Source organism: Delphinapterus leucas, chromosome X (assembly GCF_059928025.1).
Source record: "Delphinapterus leucas isolate spDelLeu-1000000601 "Yukka" chromosome X, BTC_Dleu_Yukka2, whole genome shotgun sequence".
NCBI lineage: Eukaryota > Metazoa > Chordata > Mammalia > Artiodactyla > Monodontidae > Delphinapterus > Delphinapterus leucas.
In genome coordinates, this window is record NC_143150.1 from 118,479,105 (window position 1) to 118,493,698 (window position 14,594).

The 14,594-nt window shown below is 41.7% G+C and overlaps 1 protein-coding gene and 1 long non-coding RNA gene across 4 annotated transcripts in view; one reads left to right on the forward strand and one right to left on the reverse strand.

Moving 5' to 3' along the window:
• The window catches only part of LOC111168917 (uncharacterized), an 85,646-nt gene that overhangs the window by 43,693 nt on the left and 27,359 nt on the right, over positions 1 to 14,594 (forward strand). The window lies entirely within an intron of this gene.
• NHS (NHS actin remodeling regulator) overlaps positions 1 to 14,594 on the reverse strand; it is a 348,226-nt gene that overhangs the window by 43,280 nt on the left and 290,352 nt on the right. For both annotated transcript variants that reach the window (XM_089904744.1, XM_022562707.3), the window contains exon 3: positions 6,318 to 6,451. In XM_089904744.1, coding sequence (XP_089760870.1) covers positions 6,318 to 6,451 — 134 coding nt within the window. The remainder of the gene's footprint in view (positions 1 to 6,317; positions 6,452 to 14,594) is intronic.

The window sequence follows — 14,594 nt, forward strand, 5'->3', positions numbered from 1 at the left end:
TGTGTCTTGGTGTGTTCCTCTTTGGGTTATACTGTATGGGACTCTGCGCTTCCTAGACTTAGGTGACTGTTTCCTTTCCCAGGTTAGGGAATTTTTCAGCTACTAGGTTTTCAAATATGTTCTCAGGCTCTTTTCCTCTCTCTTCTCCTGCTGGAACTTAATGTGAATTTTAGTATGCTTGATGTTGTCCCAGAGGTCTCTAAAACTGTCCTCATTTCTTTTTATTCTTTTTTCTTTTTTTCTGTTCAGTGGCAGTGATTTCCACTACTCTGTCTTCCAGCTCACTGATCTGTTCCTCAATATCATTTAGTCTACTATTGATTCCTTCTGGTGTATTTTTCATTTCAGTTATTCTTCATCTCTGTTTTGTTGTTCTTTATATTTTCTAACTCTTTGTTGAAAAGTTCTAACTTGTTTTATGCATCCATTCTTATCCCGAGTTCTTTAATCATCTTTACAATCATTACTCTGAATTCTTTCTCAGGTAGAATGCCTATCTCCACTTCCCTTAGTTCTTTCTGGGGTTTTTTCTTGTTCCTTCATCTGGAACATGTTCCTCTGCCACCTCATTTTGTTTAAGTTGCTGTTGGTATTTTTAGGTATGTAGTAGGTTAGTTATGTTTCTCAACCTTGGAGAAGTGGCCTTCTGTAGGACAAGTCCTATGCATCCCTGCAGCACACTCCCCTCTCGTCACCCAAGCTACATGCTCTAGGGATTCCCCCTAAGAGGGCTGCGTGGGTCCTTCTGTTGTGTTGGGCTGACTGTCTGGGTGGTCTGGTAGGCTTGGTCGGCCTCTAGTGTGATTGGTTGCCAGGCCCTGCCTTGTGTGGATGCTGCTGGTTGGTGGGCCTGGTCATGAGGTGGCTGACTGCAGAACCCCAGGGGGCCCTGGGGCTAGTGCTGGCTCACTGGTGGGAGGAATCAGGGTCCAGAAGACTCAGGGGCTATTCTCCCCCGCCAGTGGTGGGTGAAGCCAGGTCCTGGGGTTAGTGCTGGACTACTGGTAGGCAGAGCCTGGTCCTGGAGACTGGCTGCAGGGTCCAGGGATCCCAGAGTGCTGTCAGATCACTGATGGGTAGGAGGGGCCAGTTCCTGACACAATTGGGTATGAGGTTTGGGGTGTCCCAAAACTTGTGTTGGCCTGCTAGTGGGCAGGGCCGGGGCCCAGCTTGTCCCAGGGTTGGGTCTGGCCTGCTTTTGGCTGGCTGGGTCTGCAGGCTGTGGGATTGTGGGTTTCTGGCATCTGGTATCTGCCCCCTGGTGGGTGAGGCTGGTCTAGTGGCTAGTGCAGGCTTCCTGGAGGGGAAGGCCAGTGCCTGCCAGCTGGTGGGCGGAGCTGGGTCTTGGCCCTCTGGTGGGCAGGGCCATGTCTAGAGGTGGCTGTGAGCTCAGGAAGTCTTTAGGCAGCCTGTCTGCTGATGGGTGGGGCTGTGTCCCCACCCAGTTAGTTATTTGGCTTGAGCTGTCCCAGCACTGGTACCTACAGGCAGTTGGGTGGGGCCAGGTCTTGGTGCTAATGAGCTAATGGCACCCACCAGCACTGGCTTCCATGGGGTAGAAGAAGCTCCCAAATATGGCTGCTGCCAGTGTCTATGTCCCCAGGGTGAGCCACAGCTGCCCCCCACCTCTTTGGGAGACTCTTCAAGACCAGCAGGTAGTTCTGGCCCTGGCTCCTGTGAAGTTACTGCTTTTGCCCTGGGTCCTGGTGCACATGAGGTTTTGTGTGCGCCCTTTAAAAGTGGTGTCGGGACTTCCCTGGTGGCGCAGTGGATACGACTCCGTGCTGCCAATGCAGGTGGCCTGGGTTCGATCCCGGGTCAGGGAACTAGATCCCACATGCATGCTGCAACTAAGAGTTCTCATGCCACAACTACGGAGCCCGTGTGCCGCAACTAAGGAGCCCGCTTGCCGCAACTAAGACCTGGTGCAATCAGATAAATAAAGTGAAGTCTCTATTTTCTGCAGCCGTTTGGGACTCCTGGAATTAAACCCCATTGGCCTTCAAAGCCAAGTGCTTTGGCGGCTCATCTTCCCAGAGCATTGCAGGACCCCTGGGCTGGGGAGCCTGATATGGGGCTCAGAACTCTCCTGTGGGAGAACCCCTGCAATATAATTATTCTCTAGTTTGTGGGTCACTCATCTGGGGGTATGGGACTTGATTATATGAGAAGTCTGCCCCTCCTGCCCATCTTGTTGTGGTTCCTTCTTTATGTCTTAGTTGTTAAAGGTCTTTTCGGATAGGTTTTGGTCTTTTTCATAGATGGTTCTGCAGATAGCTGTGGTTTGGGTGTGCTTGTGAGAGGAGGTGAGCTCAGGGTCTTCCTACTCTGCCATCTTGGCCCAAATTCCCTTTGGCTGTTCTTGTATGTTTATTTCTCCATAAGAACTTTAGTATCAATGGGTCAAACTCCATTTTTAAAAAAGCTTATTGGTAATTTTTATTGGGATTGTGTTAAACTTATAAATTTATTTAGAACTGACTTGTTTATAGTGCTGAATCATTCTATCCAAGAACAAGGGGTGTCCTTCCACTTGAGAAAGTATAATTTTGTGTCTTCTAGGAATGCTTTCAAATTTCCTAATATAGGTTTTGCACATTTGTGATAAATTAATTCCTGAGTATTTAACCTTCTTTGTTATTGCTGTAAATGGAGTTTTCTGTAACACTAGGTCTTCTAATTGTCTATCCTTTGTGTAAGTGAAGGATATTGATTTTTGTGTTTTTATCCTGCTACTTATTGAATTCCTTTATTGTTTAAATTAGTTTTATAATTGATTCTCTAGAATTTTCCTGGCATAGTATCACATCATTTGCAACTCGATACAGGTTTACTCCTTCTTTACCAATTCTTATGCCTGTAATTGATTTATTTTGTCCAACTGCATTGATTAATCCCTCTAATATAATGCTCATTACTAGCAGATAATGAGTATCCTTGCCTTGTTTCTCATTTTCATGGAAATGCCTCTAATGTTTCCCCATTAAGTTAGATACTGGCTTTAGGACTAAGGCATATATATTTTATCCTGTTAATGAAGTACCATTGAATTCCTATTTTCTCAAGTCTTTTTATAAAGAATAGGTCTTGAATTTTATTTAAGGCCTTTCCAGCATCTATGGAAGTAATCATATGGATTTTCCCCCTTTAGATCTATTAATATAGTATATGATACTAATAGATTTCCTAATATTGAACCAACCTTCCATTCCTGGAATAAATCCCATTTAGTCATGGTATATTAATTTCTCAGTATGATATTGTATTCTGTTTGCTCACATTTAATTTAGCATTTTTGCGTCAATAATCATGAGTCGATATTGGTCTGTCCTCCCTCCCTCCCTCCCTCCCTCCCTCCCTCCCCTCCCTCCCCTCCCTCCCTCCCTCCCTCCCTCCCTCCCTCCCTCCCTCCCTCCTGTCTTTATCAGGTTTAGGTATCAAACCTTCAGAAAAGTTTCATAAAAGAAATGGAGAAGTTCTTCATTTTCAATGTGCTGAAACAACTTATAGAGCGTTGAGATTATCTGGACTTTGAAAGTTTAGTAGAATTCCTCTGTGAAACCATCTGGGCCTGAAATCACCTCCTTTGCCACCCTTGATGAGGGAGGACTTCCATATGGGCTTTCATTAGGAGACACCCCTTGAATTTTCAGCTTACAGAGCTGGGATTTAAGCCTAGTTGGACCCATGGTCTTATCACTATATCACTGATACCCCAGGGCCTTGGATTGCCCAATCATAACAATGATGATGATGATGTCTAATACATATCAAGTGCTTTTTATGTGTCAGGTACTGTTTACATGCATTAACACATTCAATCCTTGTTTTAAACTTAAAAGGTACTCTCTCTCATTATCCCCAAGACACTGAAATGGTTAACTTGTCCAGGGTCACATAGCTCGTAAATGGTAGAGCTTGGTCTTCAATTCCAGGCAGTTTGGCTTCACAGATCATGTCTTTAATGACCAAAGTACAGTATAACAGTTTATAGAATTGTGGACGAGTGTATATCAGAATCTCATTATGAATGCTTTTTTAAAGGGAGAAAAATGGTTTAACTGAAGTCTTGTAAAGGAAAGAAGAGTTGCTGTTTACGAAAACGTCTGTCTAGCAATTTGGCTACAAACTTCCTATCCCTATACCTACAGCCTTTTCTCTTGCAGCAGTATACAGCCTTTGTAAACAAAGCTTAATGTATAGAACTGTGTTCTAGTCTGAGTCAGCTCCAGGTCTGAGGGATTCAACCTGAATGGAAATCTTCCAATGACCTTGGTGACCGAAACTCAATCAAACAAATGGAACAGTTAAAATTTCCCCAGATTACTTAGAAATACTAACTATTATTGAGATGGGTAAATTTTCTGGTTTACATAAGTATGACCTCTTATTAATGTTTGTTGGGAAAATGAAGCACACTCATTGCTATTCATTATTTTAAGCTTTTTCCTATAGTCTTATTTTGGTATTTAGACATTATTAAAAATTATGCAGATTAAGACAAAGGGTAATATTTTTATGTCATCTCTGTGAATGCTTAACATTCTTCTCTCCCCCCGCCCCCCGCCAAGAAAGCCAGCTTAATGAGCCACAAAACATATTATAATGAATGGGAAAAATATTTTTAGCATTTTTATGCAGAAAATGCCTCATTAAAAGCAAATGCTGCAGCAAGCAGATTTGAGCTTAATAGGAACTTTTGTCGAGCAGGGCTTTTATGACAAATCACTAGCATGTTGTAACTGCTCTATATAAAGACCCAGAAAGCCATAAGAGACTCTTACCTTCCTTTCTTATCCCTGGGCTGCATTGCAGCAGTATGGTGAGTTTGACGTGGCACTTAGTAGACACTTGATGAGCCTGAGGGACATGAAACCTACTGTCCAGCCACGAGTCGGAAAAATGTCTGTGTACTATTCAGTATCACTCACTGTTTTCTCTGGATATATCATGAGAGTCATTTAGATGAAATCTGTTCTCAGCTTGGTGTCTGGCATCATGTGACCCAAATATTTTGCATCTAATTTGCATATTGTAAAGCCATAAGGGTACAGGGTTTATAATTATACATACAACCTTAATTTCAAATAAAAACCTCAACTTCTACCTACACTATTGTAACTTCTTTAGACCTAGGGCCTCAGACTGGCATGACGAGGGAGCAGGGGTCTACCCATTCAGGCAGGCTGTGTAGGCTGATTTGGTCACAGAAACCATAGTCTCTCACCTCAGTGGTGCCCTACTCAGAGGCACAAAGGGCTCACCTGTCCCCACTGAGCCCTCAGAAGGCACACCTGGGGTAACGGTGTTTCCAGGTACTCTGAGCTGGTCTCAGCTTCATCATCTCTGATCCATACTTGGGGGCTTGAGCTGAGTTACAGCCACACCCACCCAGGCAAGGCTGACATCACCAGTGGTGATGACATCACTCTGGTAACTGGTTACTCAGAAGAGCACCCTCCCTTATAGAATGGGGGAAGCATGAAATTACGAGATGATTCGTCCTCAAATGGTAATTTTTCACATCATGTAAGTTCTTTCTCAGTTCACCCTGCCTAGTCAGCCACACGATCGCCTGACTAGTAATAATAGTAGTGGTTGCAGCAGTTAACATTTACTGAGGTCTTACTCTGTGTTGGGCATTGTGCTAAGCTCTTTCCATGCCTTATTTCATTTAAGCCTCAAACCCTATAAGCTAGTTACTATTAATATCCCCATATTACAGATGAGGGAACTGAGCACAAGGAAGGTAAATAACCTGCCCTAAATCTTTCAGCTTGTATGCAGAAGAATTAGGATTTGAAGCAATTTTTCCCCTGATTTGATTTTATTTATTTTTTATTGAAGGATGGTTGATTTACAATATTATGTTAGTTTCGGTTATACAACACAGTGATTCAGTTTCATATTTTTTTTCTTCAGATTCTTTTCCATTATAGGTTATTACAAAATATTGAAAAGAGTTCCCTGTGCTACGCAATAAATCCTTGTTGTTTATCTTTTTTATGTATAGTGGTGTGTATCTGCTAATCCAATATTCCTAATTTCCCTGATTTTAGAGTCCTTAACTATTATTGCTTTACTGCATTGTGCAGCCAATTCAATTTTAAAAAAAAATCTGTATCCCCACTCTGTTCCCCAAAAAAGAGGCATTCCTTTCAGGAATGAAAGGGGAAAAATTCAGTTTTCAAATGCCCATGATTAGCTCTTTCAGGCAGCCCAGTCTCCTTCAGTAGGAGGAGTGAAACTGACGCCCAAGACCCACTCATACTTCCCGCTGAGCAGGTACAGGGCTGCCGCCTGGCCATCAAGCTCACCGTTAAGAAGTGCCGGTCCTTAAGTTCGCGTCTTCTCTGGCTGTGAGCTGGGGGGTAGGCGGGCAGTGGAGGAGCTACTACGGAAAGGGGTGCAGCAGCTCTCTGCTCGCGGCGATCGCTCCGGCTCCGGTGTTCTGGGGGCAGAAAAAGCGATAATACAGAAACATACTTGGCATTTTCAATTTCTCTTTCCCCCTTGGGAGGATGAGCAAAAGGCTTGAAAAAAGTGGGTTTTTGCTAATCCAGCTCATTTGTAAAGCAAATAAGCTTTTCAGAATGGTTCTGAACTAAACTTTCACTTCACATGAAGTTGGACACCTACATTTCAGTGGGTCCATCTCATAATCATTGTACAAGATGGTTCACTCTAAGTTTGGAAAAAGTAGTATATTTCTCAACATGCCTCGTTTCAAAACAACATGAGCAAAAAAAAAAAAAAAAAAAAAAAAAACTAGAACAATGGTGCAAGATCTGCTGACATCAGTCCTGGAGTGGACCTTAGGCACAGACACACCAGAGCCTCCCAGGGTGGTAGCGACAGATGCTCACAGCCATCCAGTGGGTGATGGTGCCAGCTCACATTGGCTCAGGGGCCCGGATTGCTATGTGTTCAGGAATTTTGCGAGCCAGTTTTTAAACTGTTGGTAGCTTGAAATAGGCTACGGTGGGAGTATATATATCACAGAAACTGGAGAGTCCTACACATCAGGGCCTTATTCATTTATTTCTTTATTACATTTTTTAAAAACAGAGCCTGTGGCCTGAACACCGTTGTACCCATCTACGCTCTGTCACCCACAACACTCAGATGGCTTTCAAATCCTGTGTTCCTAAGAAAGTAAAGAAATCCCAGTGGTGACAGTTGTCTGATTTAGGAATAAAGGTACTTCTGGGAAAAACCAAGAAATTTCCATGTGTGCGATGAAGTGGTCCTGACTCATTGACAAGAATCACTGAGACATCAAGAGCACAGCTTAGCTTTCTGGGTGTCTCAGTGAGCCCCAAAGCACGTCCTACCCAACATACTGGCCACACCAAAGGCTTCCCTGCCTGCCAAAACCCAGCCCACACTCATGCCTAGGGCCTGAAATCTCGTGACTCCCACCCAATATGACCAAGGTAGAAATTTGTGCAGCAGGTGTCTTAATCTGTCTCGTGTTGTTTAAAGTTGCCATTACTCAGCACGTCTGCGATAATAATTATGATGCCCAATATTTATTGAGCAATTGCCATGCATCAAAGATGCTTTGCAAAAGCTTTTAGGTGCGTTATCTTGACAACTGCACGAAGTAGGCACTGATAGTGTCCCTCTCGTGCAGATGCCTAAACCAGTCAGGGAGGCTAAGTCACTGCCGAGCTGTCAGTGGTACACACTTGGCCCCAGGGCTCTGCTCTTGACCACTTCTTGACCTGTAAGCTCTAGAAGGTCCAAACACACCTCGCTAATCAGAGCAAGACTGCTGGGATTTGATAGTACTTGATTATAATTACATTTTATCACATTCTAATTCTTTGGACGTTGATAATATAGAATATTTGGCTACTCATAAGACACTAATTCGTTTACCCGTGTTAGGAAACAGCTAACTACACTGACCCTCTCAGGTGGCGTCAGATGCCCTTCCTCTGAAGGCCCTGTAGTGCCAGTGGCCATTTCATCTCTCTCATTGTATTGATAAACATCAGGATCTCTCTATATGTCTGCCTCTTTTATAGAAGGCTGCCCCTGGACAACAGAGATTATATTCAGCTTTCTGTTGCAGTGCCCTGCTGTGCCTGTGATACAGTGGGTTCTCAATAAATGTTTGTGGAGTGACTGAAAGGAAGAACAAATTAATGCTTTCATTAAGGTCTGCTTTTGTAACAGTAGAATGCACTTTAAAGCCCTACCTTTCCCATGGGCTGTGTAGTTAGTTAGTGCCCTCGCTGTGCCCTTGCTGTTAGGTCGTTCTCTGGTCCTGTTGCCTATTTACACTGGCTGCCCTAATGCTGGCCCCTTTCCTCTTTGCTGTAGTCAGTGTGCTGTACTCTAAACCAGTACCTGAGCACTCTTGAGCCTTCTGATTTCTGTCCATGTCTGACTGGCCTGTCTGTGGGCCTCCCTGCCTCAACTGCCGACTTTGTCTGTGTCAGGAAAATGTGGCAGTATTTCTCACCTACCTTTGCTTGGGATTCTTTTTTTTTTTTAATCTGGCTCCTTAATTTATTTATTTATTTTTGGCTGTGTTGGGTCTTAGTTTCTGTGCGAGGGCTTCTCTAGTTGTGGCAAGCGGGGGCCACTCTTCATCGCGGTGCACGGGCCTCTCACTATCGCGGCCTCTCGTTGCGGAGCACAGGCTCCAGACGCGCAGGCTCAGTAGTTGTGGCTCACGGGTCTAGTTGCTCCGCGGCATGTGGGATCTTCCCAGACCAGGGCTCGAACCCGTGTCCCCTGCATTAGTAGGCAGATTCTCAACCACTGCGCCACCAGGGAAGCCCTGCTTGGGATTCTTTAGACAAATGTTGACTCCCATTCACAACCAGAGAAAAGTCCTCATCCCCACACAGGTGGTCTTTGCTAAACTGCCACCATAGCCATTGTTCATCAGGAAGACTTAAAAAAAAATTATGTAGTTGATTTACAATATTGTGGGACTTCCCTGGTGGGGCAGTGGTTAAGAATTTGCCTGCCAATGAAGGGTTCACGGGTTCGAGCCCTGGTCCGGGAAGATTCCACATGCCACAGAGCAGCCAACCCTGCGAGCCACAACTACTGAAGCCCACGTGCCTAGAGCCCATGCTCCACAACAAGAGAAGCCACCGCAATGAGAAGCCCGTGCACCGCAACAAAGAGTAGCCCCCGCTCGCCGCAACTAGAGACAAGCCTGCACGCAGCAATGAAGACCCAATGCAGCGAAAACTAAATAAATTAATTAATTAAGAGAAAAAAACAATGGAATACAATACTGTGTTAGTTTCAGGCATACAGCTTCAGATTCTTTTCCAATATAGGTTATTACAAGATGCTGAATATAGTTCCCTGTGCTATACAGTAAATCCTTGTTGTTTATCTATTTTATATATAGTGCTGTGTATCTGTTAATCCCATACTCCTGATTTATCCCTCCGCCTCCCCTTTCCCCTTTGGTAACCATAAGTTTGTTTTCTATGTCTATGAGTCTGTTTCTGTTTGGTCAATAAATGAATTTGTATTTTTTTTTTAGATTCCACACGTAAGTGATATCATACAATATTTGTCTTTCTCTGTCTGACTTACTTGGTATGATAATCTCTAGGTCCATCCATGTTGCTGCAAATGGCAATATTTCATTCTTTTTTAGTGCTGAGTAATATTCCATTGTATATACACCACATCTTCTTTATCCATTCATCTATTGATGGACTCTCAGGTTGCTTCTATGTCTTGGCTATTGTAAATAGTGCTGCAGTGAACATAGCAGTGCATGTGTCTTTTTGAATTATAGTTGTGTCTAGGTATATGCCCAGGAGTGGGTTTGCTGGATCATATGGTAACTCTATTTTTAGTGTTTTAAGGAACCTCCATACTGTTCTCCATAGTGGCTGCACCAATTTACATTCCACCAACGGTGTAGGAGGGTTCCCTTTTCTCCACACCATCTCCAGCATTTATTATTTTTAGACTTTTTGATGATGGCCATTCTGACTGGTGTGAGGTGATAACTCCTTGTAGTTTTAATTTGCATTTTCCCAATAATTAGCGATGTTGAGCATTTTTTCATGTCCCTGTTGGCCAACTGTATGTCTTCTTTGGAGAAATGTCTATTTAGGTCTTCTGCCCAGTTATTGATTGGGTTGTTTGTTTGTTTTTTGATACTGAGTTGTATGAGGTGTCTGTATATTTTGGAAATTAAGCCCTTGTCGTTCTCATCGTTTGCAAATATTTTTTCCCAGTCTGTAGGTTGTCTTTTCATTTTGTTTATGGTTTGCTTTGCTGTGAAAAAGCCTGTAAGTTTGACTAGGTTCCATTTATTTATTTTTGCGTTTACTTCTTTTACCTTGGGAGACTGATCTAAGAAAACATTACTATGATTTATGTCCGAGAATGTTTTGCCTGTGTTCTCTTCCAGGAGTTTTATGGTGTCATATCTTATGTTTAAGCCTTTAAGCCATTTTAGGTTTATTTTTGTGTATGGTGTGAGGTTGTGTTCTAACTTCACTGATTTACATGAGGCTGTCCAGCTTTCCCAACACCACTTGCTGAAGGGACTGTCTTTTCTCCACTGTATATTCTTGCCTCCTTTGTTGAAGATTAATTGACTGTAGGTGTGTGGGTTTATTTCTGGGATCTCTATTCTGTTCTTTTGATCTATATGTCTGTTTTTGTACCAATACCATGCTGTTTGGATTACTGTAGCTTTGCAGTATTGTCTGAAATCTGGGAGGGTTATGCCTCCAGCTTTGTTCTTTTTCCTCAGAGTTGCCTTGGCAATTCTTGGTCTTTTGTAGTTCCATATAAATTTTAGGATTATGTGTTCTAGCTCTGTGAAAAATATCACGGGTAATTTGATAGAGATCATGTGAAATCTGTAGATTGCTTTGGGTAGTATGACTGTTTTAACAATATTAATTATTCCAATCCAAGAGGATGGGATAGCTTTCCATTTCTTCGTATCATTTTCAGTTTCCTTTATCAGTGTTTTATAGTTCTCAGCGTATAGGTCTTTCATCTCTTTGGTTAGGTTTTATTTATTTATTTAAATTTATTTTATTTTATCTTGTTGGCTGCTTTGGGTCTTCATTGCTGCGTGTGGGCTTTCTCTAGTTGCGGCGAGCGGGGGCTACTCTTTGTTGCAGTGCACGGGCTTCTCATCGCGGTGGCCTCTCTTGTTGCAGGGCACAGGCTCTAGGTGTGCAGGCTTCAGTAGTTGTGGCACGGGGGCTCAGTAGTTGTGGCACGCAGGCTCTAGAGCGCAGCCTCAGTAGTTGTGGCGCACGGGCTTAGTTGCTCCGCGGCATGTGGGATCTTCCCGGGCCAGGGCTTGAACCCGTGTCCCCTGCATTGGCAGGTGGATTCTTAACCACTGTGCCACCAGGGAAGCCCTTTGCACAATTGTAAACGGGATTTTTTTTTACTTTCTCTTTCTGATATTTCATGGTTAGTATAAAGAAATGCAACAGATTTCTGTATATTGATCTTGTATCCTGCTACCTTGCTGAATTCATTTATTCTAACAGTTTTTGTGTGGAGTCTTTAGGGTCTTCTATATAGAGTGTCATGTCATCTGCGTACAATAACAATTTTATCTCTTCCCTTCCAATTTGGACACCTTTTATTTCTTTTTCTTGTCTGACTGCTGTGGCTAGGACTTCCAATACTGTGTTGAATAGAAGCGGTGAGAGTGGGCATCCTTGTCCTGTTCCAGAATTTAGTGGGAAGGATTTCACCTTTTCACTGTTGAGTATTATATTCGCTGTGGGTTTGTTGTAAATGGATTTTATTATGTTGAGATATGATCCCTCTATACCTGCTTTGGTGAGAATTTTTATCATGAATGGATGTTGAATTTTATCAAATGCTTTTTCTGCATCTATTGAGATGATCATGTTGTTTTTGTCTTTTCTTTTGTTGATACGGTGTATCACGTTGATTGATTTGTGTATGTTGAACCATCCTTGTGACCTTGGAATGAATCCAACTTGATCATGGTGTATGATCCTTCTTATGTGTTGTTGGATTCAGTTTGCTAATATTTTGTTGAGGAATTTTCCATCTATGTTCATCAAAGATACTGACCTGTGATTTTGTTTTTTTGTAGTATCGTTGTCTGGTTTTGGTATAAGGGTGATAGTGGCTTCATAAAATGATTTTGGGAGTGTTCCCTCCTCTTCAGTCGTTTGGAATAGTTTGAGAAAGATAGGTATGAGTTCTTCTTTTTGTTTGGTAGAATTCCCCAGTGAAGCCATCTGGTCCTAGACTTTTGTTTGCAGGGAGGTTTGTTGTTGTTGTTGTTGTTTTATACAGATTCTATTTTACTTCTAATGATCGGGCTGTTCAAATTATCTGTTTCTTTTTGATTCAGTTTTGGCAGGCTGTATGTTTCTAGAAACTTGTCAGTTTCTTCTAGGTTGTCCATTTTGTTGGCATGTAAACTGTTCATGGTTTTTTTCTTAAGATTTTTTGTGCTTCTGCGGTATTGGTTGTTGTTTCTCTTTCATTTCTTATTTTGTTTATTTGGGTCCTCTCTCTTTTGTTCTTGGTGAGCCTGGCTAGAGGTTCATTGATTTTGTTTTACCCTTTCAAAAAACGGCTCTTGGTTTTATTGACTTTTTTATTATTTGTAATTCTATTTTATTTATTTCCTCTCTGATCTTTATTTCCTTCCGTCTGCTGACTTTAGGTTTTGTATGTTCTTTTCTAATTCTTTTAGGTGGAAGGTTAGGTTGTTTGAGATTTTTCTTATTTTTTGAGGAAGACGTGTATTGCTGTAAGCTTCTCTCTCAGGACTGCATCCCATAGATTTCGGATGGTTGTGGGCTTTTTGTGTGTGTGTGTGTGTGTGTGTGTGTGTGTGTGTGTGTGTGTGTGTGTGGTACGTGGGCCTCTCACTGTTGTGGCCTCTCCCGTTGCGGAGCGCAGGCTCAGCGGCCATGGTTCACGGGCCTAGCCACTCCGCGGCATGTGGTATCTTCCTGGACCGGGGCATGAACCCGTGTCCCCTGCATTGGCAGGCGGACTCTCAACCACTGCGCCACCAGGGAAGCCCATGTGTTTTTATTTTCCTTTGTCTTGAGGTAATTTTTTTAATTTTCTCTTTGATTTAATTGGTGACTCATTTTTTTTTAGTAGCATGTTGTTTAGTCTCTATGTAATCATTTTTTTCTCATTTTTCTTTCTGTGGTTGATTTCTAGTTTCATGCCATTGTGGTCAGAGAAGATGCTTGAGGTAATTTCTTTTCTCTTAAATGTGTTGAGGCTTGTTTTGTGTCTTAGTATGTGGTCTACCCTAGAGAATGTTCCATGTGTACTTGAAAAGAGTGTGTATTTTGGTTTTCTTGGATGTAGTGTCCTGTAGATATCAATTAAGTCTGTTTTAATGTGTAACTTAGAGTCTGTGTTGCCTTATTGATTTTCTGTTTGGAAGATCTGTCCATTGATGTCAGTGGGGTGTTAAAATCTCCTCCTACTATTGTATTCCCATCAGTTTCTCCTTTTATGTCTGTTAGTATTTGTTTCATGTATTTAGGTGCTCCTATATTGCATGCATATACGTTAATGAGTGTAATATCATCCTCTTCTTATATTGATCCTTTTATCATTAATACAGGGTCCTTCTTTGTCTTTATTCATGGCCTTTGTTTTAAAGTCTATTTTTTCTGATATGAGTATTGCTACCCTCGCTTTCTTGTCATTTCCATTTGCATGAAATATCTTTTTCCATCCCCTCACTTTCAATCTATGCATGTCTTTAACCCTACAGTGGGTCTCTTATAGGCAGCAGTTTGTAAGTTCTTGTTTTATTATCCAGTCTGCCAATCTATGTCTTTTTATCAGAGCATTTAGTCTATTGACATTTAAAGTAATTATTGATAAGTATGTATTTATTGCCATTTTAAACCTTGTTTTCCAGTTGATTTTGTATTTCTTCTTTGTTCCTTCTTTTTGTTTTTCCTTTTGTAGTTTATGGTTTTCTTTTGTATTATGCTTGAGTTCCTTTCTTTTTGGCTTTTGTGAGACCACTGTATGTTTTTAATTTGTGGTTACCCTGGTTTTCAAGTATGTTAAACCATAACTGTATCTTCTTGCCTTAGACTGATAGTCATGTAAGCTCAAACACATTCTAAAAAAACTACATATTCTTACTCCCCTCTCCCACATTATGTGATTCTGATGTCCTCTTTTACGTCTTCATGTTTATCCTTTTGTTGTTCCTTATAGTTATAATTGCTTTCACAAATTTTTTGATTGTTTTAAAGTTTATGTACTGGCTTATTTAAGTGATCTTCAGTCCTTTTATATACTTGCCTTTCCTGTTCTGATTTTCCCTTTCCTATAGATTCTTGCTTCTTTTCTGTTTAGAGAAGACCTTTCAATATTTCTTTTAGGATAGGCTTAGTATTTCTATATTCTTCTTTTTTTAACTTTTTATTTTATACTGGAGTATAGTTGATTAACAATGCTGTGTTAGTTTCAGGTATACAGCAAAGTGATTTAGTTATACATATGCACGTATCTATTCTTTATCAAATTCTTTTCCCATTTAGGTTGTTACATACTATTGAGCAGAGTCCCCTGTTTTACACAGTAGGTCCTTGTTG